Source organism: Heloderma suspectum, chromosome 3 (assembly GCF_057233095.1).
Source record: "Heloderma suspectum isolate Gila_16-S chromosome 3, 16-S_ref, whole genome shotgun sequence".
NCBI lineage: Eukaryota > Metazoa > Chordata > Lepidosauria > Squamata > Helodermatidae > Heloderma > Heloderma suspectum.
This window is the reverse complement of record NC_139460.1, coordinates 119431766-119450341: the sequence shown is the minus strand read 5'-3', so window position 1 is coordinate 119450341 and position 18576 is coordinate 119431766. Positions and strand designations below refer to the sequence as shown.

At 44.8% G+C, this 18576-nt stretch overlaps 1 protein-coding gene across 3 annotated transcripts; it reads left to right on the top strand.

The window, feature by feature from the left end:
* Window positions 1–310: 310 nt before the first annotated feature.
* On the top strand, window positions 311–17480 carry LOC146350126 (interleukin-5 receptor subunit alpha-like). Of its 3 annotated transcripts, XM_084844289.1 has the most exons (9): window positions 343–840; window positions 1662–1753; window positions 5059–5215; window positions 6895–7054; window positions 7144–7316; window positions 8286–8413; window positions 9807–9833; window positions 13904–14042; window positions 17070–17480. In XM_084844289.1, exons 5-9 carry the CDS (start codon window positions 7217–7219, stop codon window positions 17102–17104), a joined length of 429 nt encoding a protein of 142 aa, XP_084700415.1. In that variant the 5' UTR covers window positions 343–840; window positions 1662–1753; window positions 5059–5215; window positions 6895–7054; window positions 7144–7216; the 3' UTR covers window positions 17105–17480. The 3 variants fall into 3 exon arrangements, with proteins under 3 accessions (XP_084700417.1, XP_084700415.1, XP_084700416.1); XM_084844290.1 differs by lacking the exon at window positions 9807–9833; XM_084844291.1 differs by lacking the exons at window positions 1662–1753; window positions 9807–9833 and having other exon boundaries at window positions 311–840.
* Window positions 17481–18576: the final 1096 nt, after the last annotated feature.

Genomic DNA, 18576 nt, shown 5'->3' with positions numbered 1-18576 from the left:
GTGGTTCTTTTTGCATATCCAGAGGCAATGAACACTAGGGCTGTGCACCGCTTCAGCCCAAAGCCCGAGTTCCAAGTCGAAGCGGGATGCTTCAGACCGCTTCGGTCCACCTCTGAGTCGAGGCAGAGGGGGCATGAAGCAGCCTGAAGCAAATCGGGTCACTCAAAGCGCTTTGGTGCATTTTGGTATGATCCAGAGACCCAGCTGCCATGCCACCACTCATCCCCCAGCTTCTTACCAGTTCTCTGGACACGCGCCGGCAGCTGTCTTGTTGTTCCGGTGGGGGGAGCCATTTTTAAAATAGCTCCCCCTATTTTCCGGAACAATAAGACAGCTGCCAGCACACGTCCAGAGGGCCTAGGAGCTGGCAGCAGCGGCGGCTCCCCCGGCGGTACAAGCGGTAGCCCGCCCTCCTTGCGAGCTGCTGCTGCTGCTGGCCTGTCTCAAGCCTTCATGGGCTCCTCACAAGCAAGGAACCCATGAAGGCTTCAGCAGATGCAGGAGTCGTCCTCCAACCGGGCACCCTCCCCTCCTTGCAAGGAAGGGAGAGGTTGCAGTTGGAGGTCGACTCCTGCCCTTGCACCTATCCAATCTGCATGGTCTCCTTCCGTGCAAGGAAGAAGGCTGTGCAGGCATGACAGGCAACCAGTGCCTCCTGCCAGTCGCCTGTTCTTCCCTCCTTGCAACGAGGGCAGCAGAACAGGTGGTTGGCAGACTGCGGTGGGCAACGCCGGCAGCGTCTTCCCTGGTGGCTGCCTCGGCAGCGGCTCCCCCAGTGGCACCAGCAGCAGCAGCTCCCCTGGCGGTGGCAGCTCCCTCTTCCCCAGAACAAGGGCCCAGGTAAGGAGCTGGGGGCTGGTCAGTGTATTGAGGGGGCTGGGTGGCGTATTGGGTGGGGGGTGAAGCGGGATTCGGATGTCCAAATCCCACTTTGGCTTCATAGGCCAAGGCAAGTCGGGTGGGGGAATCAGCCTGAGCCAAATCGAGCCCACCTCAAATGGGGGGGGGGGTCCATGTACAGCCCTAATGAACATACTAATGGGTGAAGGAAAGAAGGGTTTTTTAAAAGCTAAAATAGGCCAATAAAGCAAGAAAAAACAGGACAACACATTCAAAGCATAAAGCATACATTCCTTCAGTCACCAGGAACCCCATACTCTTATCTTAAGATCAGCAAATTAGATAAGAGCCATGTTGAAAGGCTCCAATGACCTGGCCTGTAGGATCTGTCGGGTTTGGCTCATGGTGAGGTTCTGAGTTCGGAGGGCCCCAGGGAATCTTATTCTATCCCCTTGGTCCCTCCCATTCTGGGCATGGTCCCGTGACTTCATACATTCTGCAGAGGAAAAACACTGCCCTAGCAATGGGCAGGTTGGCAACCCAGCATTCTCAGCCACTCTAATCAACAGGTAGCTAACCTGAGGTCCTGCCATAGGTTTATCTACTAGCTTGAGCACAACATCAACATCCCTTAACCCTGAGAACTAGCATAGCTACCCCTGCCCCACCACTCAACAAACAGGCACAATGGCACTTTAGACATGGGCAGGGGAACTCTGTGCACCACTAACTCCTCGAAATCCAATGGTCTTTGCATTTCCAATACAACTGTCAACCCAGTTCTTACACAAAAAAACACCACCTCTCTATTTTCAAATCAGGATTCCCCCACAGAGTTAATGAAGCATGAGAGTATGGATCAGCAGCTGATGAGACACTGCATGCCATACCTCCCTGGACACTGATATTGCAGGTAGGAACATCCCTTTTATATACCTAGATCCTAACACCAGCCAGCCAGCCAGCGGCGCTAAATACACTGACTCCAAGATAACCCATGAAGGGCTATTCACAGGAGGCGGCAGAGGGACAATTTCCAGCTGTTTGTATAAACTAAAAGATACAAACAGATTTGTATAAACTTATGGTATAGAGCAAGGTCTGGAAAAGTAAATCTTTCTTCCACAACTGGCAACTGCATCCCCTTAAGTGAAAACTGAAGACACCCGCCCCCCCCAAATCAATTTTCAAGATACTGCCTTACGTTTTTGAAAACATAAAGGGATATTACTCAGTACATAAATTATCCCTGGCAGAACATTTGTCTTAAGTATATTCACCTTAATCCAAATGCTGAACTGATGACCATCTCCCCAGATCAAGAGATATTTTTTTGCCAACGATGTGCTTAGATGCACTTTAATCATTTGATAAATATCTCTGGGAACCAATACACCAAGATATGTTATATGTTCAGGACATAATTTTTAGAGTTGATTTACAGTGCGATCTTATTCATGAATTAGGCTACACGTGTGCTGGATCTGGAAGCTGCACCTGACACAGAATGTGGCAGCCAGGATGCTGAGGAGAGCATCTAGCCATGCACATAATACTCTACGGTTAAAGCAACTACACGGGCTACCAAGCCAGTTAGCTACCAAGCCAGTTCAAGGTCTTGACCAGGTTATCTGGCTGATCGCCTTCCCCCACATAGCTCGGTGCTATCACTTAGATCACTGGATGAGGTCTTGCGGATTGTCCCTCTCTTTATTTATTTACTTATTTATTTCCAATATTTATCTACCGCTACACATCAAGATTTGGGTGAACAACAAGAAAAAAGAATAAAACACCATATTAAAACAATTAAAACATTTCAAAAGAAACAGATTCTGAACTTAATAACCCGTGGCTGGTCACTCAAGGAAGGCTTCCGGAAATAACAATGACTTCAGGAGGTGCTGAAAGCAACACAACGTTGGCACCTGCCTGACCGCCAAAGGCAGGGAGTTCCACAGGAAGGGGACCGCCACATTTAAGGCTCTTTTCCTGGTGGCCTCCAGCCGGGCCGTGGGTCCATGTGGAACCACCAGGGACATGCCTTCTGATGACCTCAGTGACTGGGCAGGTTGGTAAAGAAGAAGGCGCTCTCTCAGGTATCCTGGTCCCAAGTTGAACGTATCTCCTGTCCACCTGGTGGCAACCCAGATGTAGGCTTTTTCTGTGGCAGCACCCATCTTACTGAATGCTGTCCCCACTGATATTCAGGAGACTCCTTGCCTTAGAGCTTCTCTACATTAAGCAAAACACCTGCATCATTACAGAGACTTTCTGCTTTTGGTTTCTTTGTGGGATTATGATGGGCTCCTTTACATGGCAGACACATGGTTTGAATCACGGAAAATCCTTCCTTTCTATGTGTTTCAGTTTATAGCCACTAGATAGCGCTGTCATTATAGCACATTATAGCACTACGCGGGCATTTCACACAGCTGATACATCAGAATAACATCCCTTTTCACGTTATCTCTGATCTTTTTGAAAGTGGAATAAACAGGGAAAAGTGCAGGAGACTTCTTGAAGGTTAGTGAGATCATGTAGAGGACCCAATAACTTCCACGACTGACCAATTACGAGCATGCAATAAATTGCACGTGTAGAGAAGCTCTTAGCTTCTGTGCAAGACATATCTGCTTACTAGGCCTTCTCTTATTGATTATACTACTCAGCTTGCTAATTACACTGTTTTGAAGTTTCTGATTTTAAATGTTTTAATTGATGAACATTTATATTTTATCATGATGTTACATTTTAATATCTGATTTTGTATTATAAACCACTTCTACACACGCACACACACACACACCCCTATATAAATACATGTATATATATAAAATGGTAAGCAGTATATAGATCAAATAAATAAATGAGTTACCTCTGCTGGATGAAATTAGGATTGTTACTAATCTCCTTCAACAATGGTGCCAGAAGAGAAACTGGCATGGAGGAGTTTCACTTGCACTGCACCCTCGTTGTTCTGGTATTGTGTTATGCTAGCAGCTAAGCAGGGGCCACCAATCTTTTTGGGTTGGTGGGCACATCTGGATTGTTGAGAGAACATCATAGGTCACTACATGGCTGCCATGGGGAGGACCAGCCCATTCATAAAATAGCTGTCATGGTGGGCAAGGTTGGTTACAAACACTCATTTCCCAGAAGGCAACCTGGTGAGGCTAAAAAGAAAAGTAGCTTTCCCAAGAACCCAAGTACAAGGCAGAGAGGGGCTCTGAGTAACAAAACACAAAAATGACTGTTTTGAACCCACAGTTTTCTCCCTCAACACCAATCTCACAGACGTCTCTGAGAAACACAGTCACAGACAAAACACAGACACACCAAACAAAAAATATTGCAAAAGATACACAACCCCATGGGTGCCACGTTAGAGACCTCAGAGACTACAGCATAACAGCTGTATATCGAACTGCCAGTGCAGGGAAGGGGGGTGGGGAATTGATGGGATTGGACATTGGATGGCAGAGGTTTGGGGACTAGTCAGCATCTCATGCTCCCTCAGACCTCAGTTCTACACCACCACCAGCACCACCAGCAACAGCAGCAATGGTGTGACATTATACTGGCAAAAGACACTGAGCATCTGTGCCAGATAATGACCCAACATCTATTGCACCTAAAATGGGTGATGAGATGGCTTGGAGCTGATGGGAAGGGAACTGGTTTGTATGTTGTTATAAAACAAAACAAAAACCTTTCAATGAAGTTTCATTTAAACAAAAAAAGAGGTGTAAGTTAAAGCACTTCCATTTCCATCAATGGATAGCCATAATCCACCATCCTCCTGCATCACCTATACAACCGTAATAAAGCACAGGATTCCAAATCACTCTGTAGCCTTCCATGCTAGCATACCTACAGAAGTACAGAAAGCCCAGCCAGGGAGAATATTACTCTGATGACAGGGGGTGTGGCGTCACTCTGGCCTCATACTAAGTGAAGGTATTGCAGACAGGGAGGATCACTGGTGATGGGTGGAAGCAATGGTGAAGGCCGCTCTGCAGAAAGAGGAATCCCTTTGCACTGTCTGACCTCATAACAAATAGCGCATGAGCGACCCTTCTCAGAGGTACTCAGCCTCAGGACAAATGTGTATTAATACACATAGATGAGAGAGGTGCTGGAGACAAAGTATGCCCACCACTACAGTTCTCTACAGAAATGCTATATATGATCACACCTGACTTTATTTCTTTCCAGGCATGGCTGGTACACGTGCTAGAAGTTTCTCCTGTGTAGTTTACTCGTACACTTTAAAGGGTCCTTCTATGAATTGCACTTGGACGGCTGGTAAAATGGCTCCACGAGATACCCAGTATTTTCTATACTTTCACTACTACATCGGACGGTACATAGGGTAATTCACTTTCATTCATCAAACAGAAAAATTGATTTCAAATATGCTGTTTGGTTTTTAAATGACATACTTTGGCCTACACAGGGAAGAAGAAAAAGAGTGTCCACAATATATAAATAATGAACGTGGAAGTCATGTTGGGTGTCATTTTCCAAACATGCCTGTCAATGTATACAGAGTTTACCTCCTGATGAATGGGTCCAGCAAAGATGCACTAATTCAGGAGTCAGGTTACCATCCCGTACTGCAGGACCACAGTAAGAAAGAGAGGGTGGGGCTTTTTACATGTAAAAAAAAAACTTTTACTGCTAGTGATAATAGAAATCTTTGAAGAGGCTCAGAGACAAGGAACCTCAACAAGAAACTGAGCACAAGGTATAGAGGTAGGGTCTGAGCCCCAAATGCCAAATCACATATTTGTCCCCACAAAGCACCACAAAATACCCATTTCTCATAAGGCAAACTGCTGATGCTCAGAGAAGCACAAGGCAGGCAAAATGCACATACTCCAAACAAAAAACATTGCAAAAGACACACAACCCCACATACACCATGCCAGTCCCAGGCAAAACACGCACACACACAAAACATACATGCTAAGCATCCCTTCTTGGTCCCCACCCTCCTCCAGCCTTCCAGGATGTCCACTACCACTGCCACCACCCGAGATTACTTTTCTCTTTTTGTGGGGTGGCTAGGCCATGTGGGGCTCAGAAGCTTTCTTGGACATTAAGATTGTGCTGGGGGCCAGCACTTTGTTTTGCAGAAGGCCAACCTTCAGTTAAAAAATATAAAAATAAATATCAGGAGGGGCAGGAAGCAAGGTGGGTGCAAAGAGAAGTGTCTGTGGGCACACTGATGCCCACGGGCACCATGTTGAAGATTTCAGAGGCTACAGAGCTGATATCGAACTGCCAGTGCAGGGAAAGGGGAAGGGGAATTGATGGGATTGGACATTGGATGGCAGAGGTTTGGGAACTAGTCAGCATCCCATGCTCCCTCAGACCTCATTTCTACACCACCAGCAACAGTGATGTGACATTATACTGGCAAAAGACACTGAGCATCTGTGCCAGATAATGACCCAACATCTATTGCATCTAAAATGGGAGATGAGATGACTTGGAGCTGATGGGAAGGGAACTGGTTTGTATGTTGTTATAAAACAAAACAAAAACCTTTCAATGAAGTTTCATTTAAACAAAAAAAAGAGGTGTAAGTTAAAACACTTCCATTTCTGCCAATGGATAGCCATAACCCACCATCCTCCTGCATCACCTATACAACCATAATAAAGCATGGATTCCAAATCACTCTGTAGCCTTCCATGCTAGCATACCTACAGAAGTACAGAAAGCCCAGCCAGGGACAACATTACTCTGATAACAGGATATGTGGCATCACTCTGGCCTCATACTAAGTGAAGGTATTGCAGACAGGGAGGATCACTGGTGATGGGTGGAAGCAATGGTGAAGGCCACTCTGCAGAAAGAGGAATCCCTTTGCACTGTCTGACCTCATAACAAACAGAGGATGAGCGACCCTTCTCAGAGGTACTCAGCCTCAGAACAAACATGCATTAATACACACAGATGAGAGAGGTGCTGGAGACAAAATACCTCACCACTTCAAATCACTACATAAATGCTATATATGATCACAGTTGACTTTCTTTCCAGGCATCGACAAAACAGCAGCTAGAAATTTCTCCTGTGTGGTGAAATCCTACACTTTTAAGGGTCCTTCTGTGAATTGCACTTGGACGGCTGGTAAAAAGTCTCCACAAGATACCCAGTATTTTCTGTATTTTCAATACTTTGTGGATGCAGTTACACCACGGTAATTCACGTTCTTTCATTAAATTGAGAAGAATTGGTTTGAAATACGCCGTTGTTTGGTTTTTAAATGACATACTTTGACCTACACAGGGGAGAAGAGAAAGAGTGTCCTTTATACATAAGTAATAAACACGGAAGACATGTTGAGTGCTATTTTCCAAACATGACTGTCAATCAATACAGAGTTCGTTTCAAAATGACTGGGTCAAGCAAAGATGCAGTAATTCAGCCTTCTGTTTATGATCTCCTACTATATGGGCATGGTAAGAAAGAGAGGGTAGGGCTTTTTACACTCGTTGTTAAACTTTTACTGCTAGTGATAATAGAACTCTTGAGATATATTATAAATAATGTGGTCAAAGATGAACCACTGTTGAAGCCTTTGCCCAGTAAGCCACGAATTCCCTGGCCCTGGGATTTTCCAGGCCACTTCTATGAATTTTCAGTGTTTATTTTAAACAACAGTTTTTAGCCCAGGGACGGGAAACATGCAGCCCTCTAGTTGGTGCTACTAGACTACAGCTCCAAACATACCTCACCTTTGATTATGCTGGCACACATAGACATAGAATCATAGGGTTGGAAGGGGCCTACAAGACCATCGAGTCCAACCCCCTGCTCAATGCAGGAAGCCTGATTCCCAGGTGGTCTCCCATTCAAATACTAACCAGGGCTGACCCTGCTTAGCTTACGAGATCAGACAAGATCGGGCACATCCATGATGGGAGGTGAACGCCAACAACATCTGGAGGGCCACATGTTCCCCACTATTATGTTGGACCTTTTTCTTGTGGAGATAGCAGAAAGAGCATACAGATAGCATCCTACCCTGTTGTTCACTAAATAGTAGACCTACTTCTACCTCCCAGTGTTATGTCCTAGGAGAGTAAATGCACTGAGATATCTGTCAAGTACTAACCCCTTATTTTTAAATATTAATAAAATTACCTTTGATTTTATGAATATTGAATACAATTAAATAACTCCAAAGCCATGTTGGCTACCTGTATTTTGGAGCTGTACGTTCTGCATCAGTTCAGCCCTTCAGACCCCACCTAGCCTCAGGACCCCTCACAACAATTCTGGCTACAAGCCTGGCCACACACACCCAGCAACGTATGCGATTTTCCAGTGCTTGTGGAGAGTGTGAGGAGGGAGGCGTAACACTCAAAGGTCTGTAAAATTTCACAGTTCTCCACTTGTCCACTGCAATATTGGTAATTTCATTCCAGAAAGGCTTGGCCCACCACGTAATATCACTGTGAAATGCCCTAAACAGTCACGCTCCTGTACAGTAGAGTGGAGACCCCCTCCAAGCAGCCGTAACGTTCGTGGGCACTGCTTTGTGTACGAAATACAGGTAAGGGGCAAAGTTGTTGTCGTTTGTTGAACAGCCTTGGATCGCCTTTGCTAGGCCCATGCAAATTTCTGATGGAGAAACGCATATCAAAAGAAGCATTTCAAATGTATATGGAATTCCGTTTTAGTGCTATTCCATCTCTACCAAAATGCACGGCTCTTCTTGTTCCATCCTTTTCACTGGATACATTTGAATGTAGACATGGAAGAATGTACAGTGCTTCCAAGATTAAAGAAAGTACTACGAATAATTGTAGTACAATAATTTTCTTGTGTGACCACCTCCAGCTCAGCTACAAATCCTGCCTTTTTGAAACAGATAAATGTCACTGGTGGTAGCCTCTCGTCAAATAATTTGTTGAGCCTCCCTGAAAGGAAGCTCATAAAATTCTCACTGAATATATAGGCAATATCTCTAGACTATGATTCTCAGCCAAAAGCAAATGTCCCCAGTCCAACATAAAAGATGTCCTGTGGATATACCTTCCCAACAAAGGACAGATACAATCTCATCCATCCTTCATGGTGATGCCATGGCTGCAATGTGTGGGTTACACTGATATGCATATACTGCTACCGTATGCATATCCTCCATGTAATTCTGTGAGACTGTGTCCAGCAACACCTTATATGCCAGAGATATGGGTCCATCTTAGCTCCACAGAGTGCACTTCAGTTTAGGTGGACATGCATGGATCAGCTGGTTCACATAGGCAGGATCCATCCTACAAGTGTAAGGCGAGGAGAGGATTTGAGTGAAACTCTTCTTTACTAAGTTTCCATATATATCCTGCAGTGGTCTACTTTGAAGGAGTGCAAAGGGGCTGCATCAGGTCAGCAGCTGTGGGAAGCTTCTATGATAGAGGTGGGCAATTTGAAAGGTCCAGGGGCCACGTTTGACCCCCTGATCCACCACCATCTTCACAGGCCACAATCCTGTTGCTGTGCTGCTGAATTCAGCATTAGCAGCAAAGCAAATGGGTGGTTTGCCACTGAATTTTAGTAGCAAACTTCTACAGAGGGTTAAAACGGACACATTTCGCTTGTTTTCAAGCCAAATTTGTCTGCTTTTCCCTTCCATAGTGGTTTGCAACCGATAGTCACCAAAAATATGAAGCGGGAATTTAATTTAGGGTGTGATCCTATGGATATTTAGACAGAAAAAACCCTACAACTCCCACCTTTCCCCAGCCAGCCATGCTTACAAAAATCTACCCACAAGGAAGTCACCCTCCCTGCCCCTGGCCCACATCTTCAATTGCTGCTGGCAAAATTTGCCTTCCTTGATCATTGAGCTATACAGTTGAATCTGTGAAATCAAGCACAGATTGATGATGTAGAAAAGCCATTTTTATACCAGTACTAACTCAAAATGTAATTATTTTGTTTCTTAGGATGTAATAAGAAATACAGTGTCCACTGTAAGTATTGTTACCTTAGATCAACATAGAATACGTGCACTGAATTTAAATAGGCAGTATAGAATTATTTGTCCATACTGATTTGAATGGAGGTGGAGTTGAGCACAAGACAGAGGCAGGACTTGCTTGACATGCCAATTAGTTGGAAAGACTGTATGTATGTGCATGTCTGTCTGTGTTCTTGGTTGTTGACTACATTATACACAGTGCTATAGTGTATACAGAGCACTACTGTAAAACCCTTCCTGCACGTAAGCCTTCAGAGCCCAAGCCCCCCCGCCCTTTCAGGCAGATGGGGGGGGGGTCATTTCTGCTCTCCTCATTTCAGAGCTGCTGCAGCTGTGCTGGTATCGTTCTCCCCTTACTCCCCCCATTCCCTGCTCCTATCAAGCAGCAATGTGGCAGTAGAATGGGTGTGCTGGAGAGGAAGGGCATGCCTGAGATTAGTTCGAGCAGACAGCAAATCCCATCAGCTGATTGATTGGTATTGGGGTGTGTGTGTGTACACCAATCTTCTTAGTTTTATATATATACATATTTATATATACACACACACACACATACACATACACACAATATGAAATTTAACATCACAACAAAAATTCTACTTCCTAATAAAATCTGTTGTGATGTTAAATTTCACATTAGGTTGTATTAATGAAGACGATTGCTATACATAATTCCTGAAGAAGACTATCTCTAGTCAAAATAGTTATACACCAGAGTTCCGTTGGCTTATATGATGGATACGATGTGTGATTGTTATATGTGCATTCGAATTATGGACGTTTTCTGTAATTTGGTGCATACAATTGATTGTGCCTTATTTGTTTATATATAGAAGTCCTTAATTTATTATGAATTCACTTATTTGTACACACCACATATATTGCTATTTTGCAGTTCTAGAAGGTTCCTTGCACCTTGTGCCCTTTTGATTTCTAATTGGAAATGAAATCCTGTCATTTTTGTTTTGTGGGGTGCTGACTAGGGTTGGCGGAGAATTTCTCCCCGAAACTTCGGGGGGCCGAGCGCCAACGTGTTTGTCCCCCTGAACAAGTTTCAGGGAGAAATCCTCCGAACCCCCCCGCCCCCCCCTCGGGACAGTACTTACCTTCTCCGAATGTCCCTCCTGGTGGTGGGTCCGGCCGGCGGTTCGGGGGGTGTTCGAGCGGGGCGGGAGCAGCAGCCGGTCTTTCAACCAGCTGCCGCGGCCGCCGCCATTGCAATCAAAGAAAAAAAAAAAACGCCCCCTGATAGGCTACGTGACAATTCACGTAGCCTATCACGGCTAGATTTGCAAAGTCAGCCGTGATAGGCTACGTGAATTGTCACGTAGCCTATCAGGGGGCGTTTAAAAAAAAAAAAAACTTTTGCGTTCGTGGCCGGGCGAGGCGGGAAGCCTCCCCCCCGGCCTGAATTTCGGCCGGGGCGAGGCGGGAAGCCTCCCCCCCCATGGCCTGAACTTCGCGGGGGGAGCAGCGAAGCGCTTCCCCCCCACCGCGAATGTCCTTCGACGACAGGTAAGGGACTTTCGTCCACCCCTAGTGCTGACGCGGTAGACATTATGCCACAATGGGCCAAACCAACTGAGAAGCAACATTTATTAGGGGGCAAACCTCTGCTTTCCTTTGGGGGAAATTCTGGCCAAACTGCTGTTTGGATTGATTTTGGCAGTGTTAAACAATGAAAGACTAGATATGAATTACACACATCTACTTTGATTGAATATTGTAAGAATGAATGTATGCATTAGGGCCTATTAAATGTAATCCAGGGAGGTTTAGGAAGGACGAGGCCTTTAAGAATAAATGGGCTGCATCTTCAACAAGTCTTCACTTGAACATATATTACTGCTTATTGAAAGAACTAATCAGGAGATACTCACCATAGATTACAAAATAAGAGAGACAGTAACTGCATTTAAGTCCTCTATGGAGCCTGATTGTTTGAATGCCCATTTGGTGAAATTGGAGTCTGAAACTAACCCCTTATATAATGAATTAAAAACTGTTCAAATCAAAAAGTTTAGGAGAGATGAGGGGGATTACAAAAAGCAATTGGTAAACCTTGGTTTGCACAATAAGGTATCTAAACTGGTTTCTTTTTACTGCAATTATTCTATGGAAAATGAAAGCAGTGAGTATCAGGAATCTGTGATATCTTCAGATAAGAATCTTCAATGGCCCTTTTAAGAGCACGTTTAGGGCAACAGTGTTCAGCCTACAATTACTCCTGGATGATGTTTAAACCAGTGGTCTCCGAACTTTTTTGATTGGGCACCTCTATCAGTGAAAAAATTGTGACCACGTACCCCCAATATATGTATATTTATTTATAAATTATATACATGTACTACTGTACTAATATATTATGTAGATTATAAAACATACACAAAAAAAATTAAACAGGATGAGATAAAGATGAAACAAACAATATTTTTAAAATAATGTTTTTATTTCATTTATTAACGGTACAAAGCCCCTTTTTGCTCTCACTTGAAAAAATTATTAATATAATCTGTAAATCCACTTAACTGTACAGATGTCATCGCTACACGCTGACGATTGAGCCGGGGCACCACTGTCAACTTGCAAGGAGGGGAAAGGTCTCCTTGGAAGGAGGGGGAATGTGTGCTTGGCTGGGCTCCTGCCTGCGCCAGAGTCAGGAGTCCTGGTCGCCAGCCCTGCACCCTGTGCGGAATCCCCATGGCAGATTGGTGGCTTGGCCTGGGCTGTTAACCCTTCCCGTTCTCCTTTGGCAGGATGGAAGCCAAGAGGAAAGTGCCCGCCTCATTCTGTGAAAGGAGAGTGGGAAGGGTTAGGAGAGCTGGCTCCTTCAGCCATCACTGCCACCACCCACCTTGCACACAATGGCAGCTCCTAGGAGCAGGAGGCAGCTCACGCGCCCCAGTGGATCATCACGCACGCACCCCATTTTGGAGACCACTGGTTTCAACAACAGGATAGCTTGGCCATGGTGGTACAAGCGCTGGTAACCTCAAGACTGGACTACTGCAACGCGCTCTGCGTGGGGCTGCCCTTAAGGCTGCTCTGGAAGCTGGAGCTAGGAGCTGCCCCTTTCCAGCACGCAACTCCTTTGCTGTGGGAACTGCTCTGGGTGCCTATTCACTACAGGGCTACGTTTAAGGTTTTGCTACTAGTGTATTGAAGCCCTAAACAACTTAGGACCAGGATACCTGAGGGGGCACCTTCTCCCTTATCAAGCTGCCCAGTCACTGAGGGCATGCTCCTGGTGGTTCCACATGGACCTATGGCCCGATTGGAGTGCACCAGGAAAACAGCCTTCAGCGTGGCGACCCCCCTTCTTTGGAATTCCCTGCCCTGGAGGCCAGGCAGGCACCAACACTGTGCTGTTTCTGGTACCTCCTGAAAACCGCATTGTTCCAGGAGGCATGCCTTAATTGACCAGTCAGTTTTATTGGCATTGTTTTTAAAAATTGCATCATTTTAATCTGGTGTTTTAATCTTTTATCCTTTTACTGTTTTATCTCTTGTGTTCACCACTCCAAATCTGTTCTAGATTCAGAGTGGTATATAAATATTGTAAATTAAAATCATAAATTTGTCATCAAGGTATTTTTCTAGTGAGGAATGTAGAGTATTGAAAGGGGGGTGCAAACTTGAGGACTATCAATCATCATCTTATCCACATGTTTTAACTCTAGCCTTGACTAACTGAATCAAACATGCGAGATGCCATCAGGTGGAAGGCAAAAGTTCTTCTTGGTTACCAAAAATACCTGGGGAGAGGGAAGATTTAGCTCCCCCCCCCCCCCGTTGTGTCCCATTTAATTTGTCCCGTAGAACTCAGTGGGGGCTAAGAAAACTGACCTTGGCCCATCTGCATAGCCCCAGTTTAGATTCCATGTCCAGGTCATACTAGAGCGTGATAAACATTTGAGACCGAGGCACTAGATCTTTTAATATAGGAGGGAGAGAAAATTAAATCCAACAAATACAGTACCACTGGCATGTGAATGATTCAATGTGAATTGGAAAGCAATTTCACTTATAACAATGTAAACCAAACAAATATTTTGTTTTCAGGTATCTGAGGTTACTTCGAAAGATTACTCTAAGGGTACGAGATACAGCTTGAAGCTCCGTGCAGGCGGAGACCATTGTGCCATTACAAGGAAGTTTGGTGAATGGAGTGAACCAATTGTGTTTGGCAAGATTACTGCAGGTTTTCTTCTCATTATTTCCCCCTCTTTGTCCTACCTGTCATTCCCTCTAAACAGCAAATTCAGGTGGCTGAGTAGCTGTCAGTTTGGAAGTGATACAAGGCCATCCAAAGTAAGATAGTGGTTTCTACATGCTCATGGAATTGGTATGCAGAAGTGTACATGTTTGTGCATTTTTTAAAATATCAAAACAGCATGAGAAGGACTTGTGAGCCTCCAGGTCATCGGGAAAGTTTATGGCAATTCAATGTATACAGATAAGAAATGTAGAATAATTGACTGCATTGTTTGGAGACAAAACTTCTCTAGGTTTACACTGAACACCAAAGAGAGGAACTCCTTTCTTTGCTGCCACCTTTTTGTAGGATGTGTATAATACACTGAAGTCCTGGATTTCTCTATTGCTTTCTGTGAGGACCTATCACTTCTACACTGGGGGAAGGAAAAAAGGAGTCCAATGGAACCAGACTCCGTTAGGCTACCAGTGAAGGCTATGCTTGAGACCAGTTAAGAGACAGGACATTAGGCCATCAGCTGGGAGATAAAAAGCAAAGGGGGAGGGGAGTGGGAGCTCAAGCCCCATGGCACCTGGTAGGAGATATCATAGGGGGGATTATTGGCTGGGGAGGGCAGGGGAGTGTCACGAGTAAAACCCTGCCTACACTATACAGAGATGTTACAAAAGGGGGAAAAGGGGAACAACGCATTACTCTTTCACACTCTCCAACTTCTATGCCCTCCACTTTGTAGCAATAGCACATTCCTGTTTGGGGCTGGCTGAGCCCTCTAGTACTCTACAGTACAGCAGAAAAGGAAAAAATGTGTCCTCCCTCTCCTCACCCCTTTCCACCTCCTGAAACCAACCACTACCCTCCCCCTAAGGCATACGCTATACCAGAAGGTAAAGCTGTATTGAACTGATTCCCAAATATTGTGGCCTAGTTGTGGGCCTGAAATTGGAAGCCATTTATCTGGTTTTCAGAAGCGTGTGCTGAAATTCACCCTTTACCTTTAGCAGTGGTGGTGCAGAAGGCTTATTCCTATTTACATTCCTAGCCACGGTTCACCATAGGGTGTTATATGCGTGCGTGTGAAAACCCTCCCAAAGATCAACCGGGCGGACAAAGTTCAAGTGTGTAATTAGTAGTTCTTAAAAACTGAATTACACGGTGGCATGGGCTTCTCTCTTTTCCACTTTTTAAAATGGGAAAAGAAAAAGGAGGCCTTGAACCACCTCATAATTCAGTTTACACGTACGACGACACCCCCACCTGAAAGTCAAACAAAGTCCCCCCCCCCCCCGATTCCCTCCCCTACCATCACTGGGAAGAAAATGTTGAATGACAAATGGAGCTAACCTTCAACCGACCTGTATGCTGCTGCCATTTTTGACAGCAGCAACATAGCTCTGCTCGCAGTAGCCCAGCTGCCATGTTCTTCGCCCTCAAAGTGACTCAATGCAGCATTAATCCAGGGCATTTTCAGAAGAAAAAAACATGGCTGTCTCCAACAGGGGCAACAACGTGTTTTCCCTCAAATGCGTGAGAACCTCTGGATCATTTGAGTTTAGGAAGTGGTGATCAGGCTGCAAACAGCAGGGGCAAAATAAAGTAAAAACAAGAACAACAACCTCAGAAGCTTCCCCTGCCCCTCCTGCTAAAGCTAAGGATCTCCAACAAAGTTTGGCGTACCCCCAAATCCCAGCAAATTCACCTCATTTAAGGGCCTGAATTTGCTCCCCTCCTCCACTCAGATCGCTTGAACTCTTAAGTTCAGACTATCCCAGTGCCACAAACAGGAGCAGTCCTCTTATGGGGTGGGGATACCGTACAGCATCTTATTGCAGGTCCCACTAGTCTGCCTTATAAGCGAATCCTTGCTTTGTCCTCTGGGAAAAAAGAAAACAATTTGAAGGCTGTTCCCAGATGCTGGCAAATTTATGGAGATGCACTTCTAACAGTAAGAGAAATTCATTTCCAGCATGAACTGCAGCAACTAGTTCCTTATATTACTTTGAATCCAAATGTTCTGATATTGGTTGATTTAAAATATAGTATCACAGAGGGCTCCCGTCTATCCTTCTCCTAAGGGGTGTTTTTAATTTAAACCTAATACATCAAGTGCACGCATGCACTGAAATAGTGCATGAGTTGGTCCATGTCCTATGCATGCTGTGAATGAGTTCAGGCCGTCCATGCATGCAGCTCTCCGTGTGCAGGAAGGAGGGTAACTAAAGGGAGGATTTGGGACAATGGTTAACATCCTAACCCTTTCTTCCTACACATGTCCCATCTACCAAAAGCTAACAGTTCCAGTTCCACAACTAAAAGACATTATTTGCCAATGGGAGAAGAAAATCGAGGTGAGTCCTCAGAGCCCCTTCTCTGGATAATCTGTGATCTGCACTGGCCAGTATTTTCTGGGCCAAATCCAAAGTGCTGGTATTAACTTTTAAAGTCTTCACAGCTTGGATCCACATTACCAGAAGCATTGTCTCCTTCCATATATACTTGCCCAGAACCCATCCTCAGAACCCCTCCTCCTGATGCCCCCAACAAATGAGGTGAGGCAGGTGGCTATTAGCGACACGGCCTTTTCAGTGGTGGCATATCGGTTGTAGGAAACTGTGCAGAAAGGCTCGTCTGAAACTTACGTTGCGGTCTTTCATGCACCAGATGAAGAACTTTTCATTTTCCCAAGCTTGTTAGCCCTTCAGTATTGACCACATGAATAGAATTTTGCCAAGAGCTGTAACACAGAAATGGGACTGTAACTGTCAGTCACGAGCCAAACGGCGCTTCCAGACAGAGGGCTCCTACCACTACCTTGTGCAGCTATTCCAACTTTTCCTGCTTAACGGATTTGTTAAAGAAAGAAAGAGAGAAGGCTGAAAAAGTGAGAAAGCACAGATAGGGTTATAAATTGAAATCATCATCTAGGCCTCACATAAAATTCTTTGAATGAAGTAGGCCATCTGGAACGACCCTTGGGACTTATTAACCTAGGAATTTTTCACTTCCCTTTTGCAGAAAGCATGGGTGGACCCGATACCAACAGAAGATGAAAAAAAGTCACATCTAGCTGCAAAAAGCTGTGAGGCATTTTCCTAAACCACCCATCAACAAGAAGACCTAATAAATGAGAGAAGTGGTTATTTTTGTCTCTCCCTTCCTTTCCAGCTGTGTGTTCACATGGAGGTGCAAGTGCCGGGACTCAAGACAGCGGGCTCCTGCTGGTGGGAGGCAAGTGGGGGCTTGGTTTCCTCTGAAGGCAGCAGGGGGAGAGGGGAAGTGGCTGTCTAAGGCGGGGTCCGCTCTTACCGCCATCTTGTATGGGTAGGATATGCATAGCTCCTTATTAATATGGCATTTAGTTCATAGACTCTGCATGTCAAAGCGATCCATGTAATAAAAGACCCTAATCGTGCTTACGAATTACACAATACCGATGCCTTAATATTGTTCCATTAAGTCGCATTGTGTGGATCATCACCTCCCAAACCCAGTATCAGTGCTTACTTCTTTAGTACCTAATTCAGGAGAGGTTGTTTTCCTTTATTAAAAATCACAAGCATAGCCTCGAGGCTAAAAGCAGATAGCCAGATCAGGATGCGCAGCATGCAAGCTAAGTCTGCTGCATTATCCTCCTATCACATGGGTACTTATGCCTCCAGAAGCCTGCTACAACCCCCAGCATACATTCTCTTCATTGTGCGGGCAATGTCAAGAAAAATGCCGATTGGGTCTTGACAAGAGAAAACCTCATCCTCTGTGGCTATGTTGACAATACAGCAGACTCATTTGATCTAAGAGGGTGGATTGCAGAGAAACCCACACTACCTAGTTTGGTATCTGCAGAGCAACTCTCAGTTCTGTTCAGCTGCAACACTGGATTGTTGCAGGGACTGAGTGCCTACACCGCTGATTATAACTGAGACCAAAGGCTGGTCAGGTTTTATTCCCACGTCTATTTGGGTTAGCTAAAGTAAAATAATTAGAGAATACACAGAGCAGAAAGTAATCCTGAAGTTCTCCTAATTCTTCTTATAGGGAAAAAGGTCTTACTGGCTTTTTTGAACCTCAGTGAGAAATCTAAATAGGCTGAAGACTAATGCATCATTTCCCTAACAGGAACTGCATCAGTTAGTAGTCAAGGGATTTTTGAATACTTTGGGCCTCTTTCTGATCACTACAAGAACACTGCAGAATTTATCTCATGTGAAATGCCCCATCCCTTAATACTTTTGTAACAAAGCAACCCATTTTAAGTTTGGGCTGTTAAACGCTCCCCTCGTACTGAACATACAGAAATAAGACTTATTCAATCCTGCAAGTTACCCACTTATAGAAGAACTACTTTTCTCTGAAGCATGTGCTATTTCATTCACTTTGGTCATTTGACAGCAGACATTAGCAGTTCAAACAGCACAACAAATCCAAACACTTACCTACTTGCTTTCACATGTGCTTCTGTGATCTGCTTTCTACTTCCTTTCCTGGGATGGCCAATTATCAGTAGCACTTCACAATCAGTAAT

Excerpts from the sequence above, each read along its gene's own strand:
- LOC146350126 (XM_084844289.1), top strand. The coding sequence starts at position 7,217 with ATGACTGTCAATCAATACAGAGTTCGTTTCAAAATGACTGGGTCAAGC. Across the intron at positions 8,414-9,806 it reads GCTTTGTGTACGAAATACAG|GATGTAATAAGAAATACAGT; the intron begins GTAAGGGGCAAA and ends TTTGTTTCTTAG. Across the intron at positions 9,834-13,903 it reads TAAGAAATACAGTGTCCACT|GTATCTGAGGTTACTTCGAA; the intron begins GTAAGTATTGTT and ends TTTTGTTTTCAG.